Source organism: Nestor notabilis, unplaced genomic scaffold, assembly GCF_000696875.1.
Source record: "Nestor notabilis isolate BGI_N333 unplaced genomic scaffold, ASM69687v1 scaffold23392, whole genome shotgun sequence".
Classification (NCBI taxonomy): Eukaryota; Metazoa; Chordata; class Aves; order Psittaciformes; family Psittacidae; genus Nestor; species Nestor notabilis.
This window is the reverse complement of record NW_009919027.1, coordinates 1,545-6,151: the sequence shown is the minus strand read 5'-3', so window position 1 is coordinate 6,151 and position 4,607 is coordinate 1,545. Positions and strand designations below refer to the sequence as shown.

Below are 4,607 nucleotides of genomic sequence, written 5' to 3'. Positions count from 1 at the left end.
GCAGCAACGCCGTCCTGCGATGGGAGCAGCCGGGTAAGGCCGAGTCCTCCCGGGGCAGCTTCAAGCGCCCGCCTCGGCAGAGAGAGGAGGTGCTGGGGGGCAGCAGGCCATTGACGTTCTCGTAGACGCACTGGGGTGAAGGACACTCCTCCTCACACTCGTTGTTGTTGTTGTTGGGGGGGCAGAAGTGGGTCCTGCACTCCCGGTGGTGCCGACAGGCGCGTCTGCAGTTGGATGTGGGACCTAACACGAACTTAACCTCCCCTGGCTGCAGAAAGACCTGGGGATTGCGGTCTTCGAGGGAGCAGCTGTGGTTCCTATGGGGGAAAGGAGGGTGGACTTCAGGCAAGGAGTGCATACAGTGTCGGCCCCTCAGCTCCTGATCACCATTGGCCGTGTTGACGTAGGTGTGGGACTGCAAGGAGAGAAGCAGAAATACAGTGAAGGGAGAAGAGAAGAGAAGAGAAGAGACAAGAGCAAAGCAGCTGAGAAACCGACAGGAACGGAGAATCTGTTGGTGGCTGATGAAGCAGGAGGAGGTGAAAGAATTTCAGAAGTTGGAAAGATTTGGGGAAGCAAAAAGACACTTCTGGGTTTGTGGGCTGAAGGAGAGACTAAAGGGAGTCCAGCTGAGGGAGAAGCACATCATCTAGTTCACACTCAATGCATATGGCATAGAACAAAAAGTTCTGTCACGCAAATACTAGTGGATTAAGGAAGCCACAGAGTGCGTGTTGTAGTGAAGTGTCAGACAGTAAAAGTCTCCAAAACTAAAATGAAGCAAAAGAGCTAAAAAAAGGATGACAAGGTATGAGGATGCCCGGGGCTTTGCTGAAGAAACCCAGAATTGCACAGAACCATGACCAACAAGCTGCTTGATCACTGCTTGCAAACAGGACAATCTAGGACATCCAGGTTTACCTGCTCATCAGGCCCAATAAGGGCATGGGTAGAGTCTTCACCCACAGAGGAATGCCTCAGGCTGCTCACAGAGGGGTGGTGGGCTGCAGAGTATGGTAGGGTTTCTCCAGGGTAGCTGTGAAATCCATTGGGAAATCCTGGGACGGTGTACCCCAGACCTGGGAGAGAATCAAGACAGGTAAGGGGATTATAGCTCTGGTTTGGCACAAAATAAGAGTTTACTTCCTTTTTGCAGTGAGCTGGTATCTTAACTGCACCCTGTAAGTCAGGATCAACCTCTCTGGGGAAGACCCCTATGACAAAGCACCTCGTATTAATACAGGGGCTGGGCCCTCTTAGAATCACAGAATCAAACAGGTTGGAAAAGACCTTTAAGATCATCAAGTCCAACCATCACCCCAGGGCTGCCAAGTCCACCACTGACCCACGTCTAAGGGCCTCATCTCTTGTTTATTTAAATCATACGGGTCAGCTGTGAGGCAGCACATCTCTGTGTTCCCCCCTCTTCTCCCAGACACTGAAGGAGCCTTACTGTTGGGTGCCTGGGGGGTCCGGGAGAGCTCCCGCTCCGTGGGGTGACTGTTCCTGGTGATGACAACAGGCTCTTCCACTACGTTGATACTGTTACACTGCATCAGGTCCTGGAGCAGGTTAAAGATCTCCTCGGCTCTGGAACACTTAAAGGCAAAAATCCCTGCCCAGTAACAAAGAGGAGGGTCAGAAAAGCAAGAAAGGGTCCTGCTTTACCACGAGTGTGTGTAAGTCCTGGCCCTAAACGAACAGGCAACTCCGATTTCTTTTGCTGTGTTTAACACAATCAATCCCTGCAACCCACAGGGAAACAACCAACAACTGTGGATTATTGCATCAACAGGAACACAATGTTATGGCTGCCATCTGACCAAATGGTGCATCATTACAAGGAACATACTGAGCATCTCAAGTGCTCTTACAAGAATCAATCCCACACGAGCAGAGGTGTGAAAGGACAGGCTAACCGCTCTCGTTTCAGCTCCAATCTGTTCTAACCCACCTGGCACACAGTCCAACTCCCACTGCCAGGGAAAAGGCTACCCAGTGACTACTCAAAGCTGAACTGGGCCTTGTGGAGCATGCACGTGAGGGAGGGACAATGTAATGGTTAAAATCCATATGGAATTAAACAGCATCTCCCCAAAGGAGCAGCCCGTGGCGGAGCCAGCTCGCGCAGAGCTGCCAATCCAGGCTGGCAGGCACACAAGCCATGGCAACAGGAACAGCATGGCAACAACGCTGCTGCCACAGAGAGGAAGGCTTTCAAAATCCTGGCCCAAAAAATCTCTCTCTCTCTGCCTTGTGCAAGGCGGGGAGCAGCAGGAAGGAGTCCTCCCAGTAAAATCAACTGAGCAGAATAAAATCCTGCAAGAGAGGGAGAAACGTCCTCACGACACAACGCCACCCCTCTCATTTCTGTCTGCTGTGAGACTGACGAGTAAGTACGTATCTGCTAAAAATCCAAAGCAAATGGCTCTGCTTTATCACCAGTGCCTGGCCCTGAACACACACAGGGCTGAATGTTAATCACTCGTCTGCATCCTGCAAAAGGCAAACCAGAACCTGAAGACAAGTGGTTCCCACCACTGGCAGCTGATAAGCACAGGGCTCCAGGAGAGGAAAACCCCACATACATGATTAAAAAGGAGCATATGGCACTACAAATCTGCACAGAGCTTTACACTGACACTGAACAGTCACACGGAGTCCTTTTGGGTAAGGAGGAGTTTACAAACACATTAATAGAATGAGGAAACAAACTTTTTTTGCTCCCCGGGGATGTAGATGCCAAGAAAATGTTCAGCTCTTTAAAAGCAAGAGAGACAGACTGGTAAAGGAACTAACAGGCCCCATTGTAAACTGGAGTCTATTCCCAGTGCTGCTGATGACTTGGCACGTACTCCTGGGTGACTCACTTCCCTTCTCTAGGCACAGCAGCCCCGTGCATAAGATCTGTGAAACATAAACCTCCTCTCCCTCTACATTACAAAGTACTGTCAGACATAAAATGCAAAGCATTAGGTAGAAGCAGCACTAACTAAGGCAGAGAGAATGCACCCCCAGAAAACCAAGATGTGCTCAAACAACTGTTGCTACTGACATGCATTTGGCAGCTCTGTGGAATAGAGCTCCAAGAGGGACCTGCAAAAAGGTGCAGTGATGCCCTTTTGCTTCATCCCCAGTTAAAAGATGATCAACGAAGCTTCAGCCTTGCAAAACGTGCTTTCCAGCTGCTGAGGAAGTCCAGCATGCCCTCCTGTGCATCCTCTGGCACCAAGAAAAGCCAAACAGCTCTCTGACATTAAATCCACCCCATCCAATGCTCAAGCCTGCTCCACCAATTACTTCACGAGCACCAATGCACCAGCAAAATAAGACCATCAGATCTATACCCAGGTCCTGAGCCACAGTGTTGTTCTCATCAGTGTTTTGATCAGGAGTATTAACTGTATTACCTGCACACTCTGGTATTCTGGGGGAACAAAGGCTGCAGAAGAACCTGTTGATTCATTAGATGAAGAAGCTGGGAAGACACAAGCATCAGCTCACTCTGGCTGCCTGGGAAGAGAACGTGGACACTCACCCTGCCCCGTCTGGCAGCGCCGGCCGCTCTCGAAGGAGAAGAGGTTGGAGTCGTAGCCGTAGCGGCGCAGGCAGAGGTAGGGCCACCTGACAGCATCTCGCTTGTGAGTGTGCAAGATGAGCTCCGTCTGTGTCAGCTCCATAATCCCAGATCCCAGCTCGTTACCTTCATCGTCCACGTTCGTTACCTGCAGAGGCCACAGGGCTCACCTCAGGACACTCAGTGCATTGGTGTCACGGAAAAGCCCACCCAAGAGGACACTGAAATTGCTGTGGATTCCCCCTGTGCCTGCTGAGACGCCCCTTTCTCAGCTGAGAGCATGAATTCAGTGGTGGCAGAAGGTGCCAAGCCAGCAGCCCTGGAGACTGTGTGCCTGCCTGATGTGCCTCAGCACAGACACTGGAACACAGCCCTGAGCAATAAAAGGTTTCTCTCCAGTTCCCCATTTCCTCGCTCAGGCTGAATCTCTGTGCAGAGGCAATTTTTACTGCAAACACAAACATATTTGCAGCAGAGGTTGCTTAAGGAAAGGGGAAAAAAAGCCAAACAAAACAGTGACATATGTGCAAATCTTACAAAGCAAAAGACTTCTCAGCAAGAGCAGAGGTTTTCTTTCTTTTCACGGCTGGAGTCCAACCAACACTGGGCTTTTCTAATAGTTGGTGCTGTCACAGACTCCCTGATGGGGATAAAGGTGTAACACTTACCTTGAATTTGGTGGGATGGTTGTCTGGGATGCTGTCTCTGCACAGACAACTGCAGCAGCTCCCCATCACGTCAGTGTAAGAGGTAATCCCTAGGGAGAGGACACAAAACAGAGGACAGTTGCATTTTCTAAGCAGCTCCTCCCACCACGCAGCATTTACAGCCTGTTTCCTCCTCAAACACCCCGCTGCACGTGGCCCAGTGGGTTTGGATCCCAAACTCCTCAACATGTTCCTTGATTAATGGGCACTGTACAATATAAGGCTAATTAAAAAGAACAGCTTTCTTACCATTAGGCAACTGTTGGATTTTTTTGGAGGAGTGAGAAGAAATTCCCACTACTGTCCCTCTATCTCCTTCGGGA

At 50.3% G+C, this 4,607-nt stretch overlaps 1 protein-coding gene across 1 annotated transcript in view; it reads right to left on the bottom strand.

The window, feature by feature from the left end:
* Positions 1-4,311, bottom strand: part of FRS3 (fibroblast growth factor receptor substrate 3) — a 4,991-nt gene extending 680 nt beyond the window's left edge. The window contains exons 1-5 of the mRNA XM_010010041.1: positions 4,246-4,311; positions 3,539-3,725; positions 1,454-1,615; positions 922-1,079; positions 73-415 (exon numbers count right to left, since the gene is read on the bottom strand). Of these exons, the coding sequence (XP_010008343.1) occupies positions 73-415; positions 922-1,079; positions 1,454-1,615; positions 3,539-3,725; positions 4,246-4,311 (916 nt within the window). The remainder of the gene's footprint in view (positions 1-72; positions 416-921; positions 1,080-1,453; positions 1,616-3,538; positions 3,726-4,245) is intronic.
* Between the last annotated feature and the right edge of the window lie 296 nt (positions 4,312-4,607).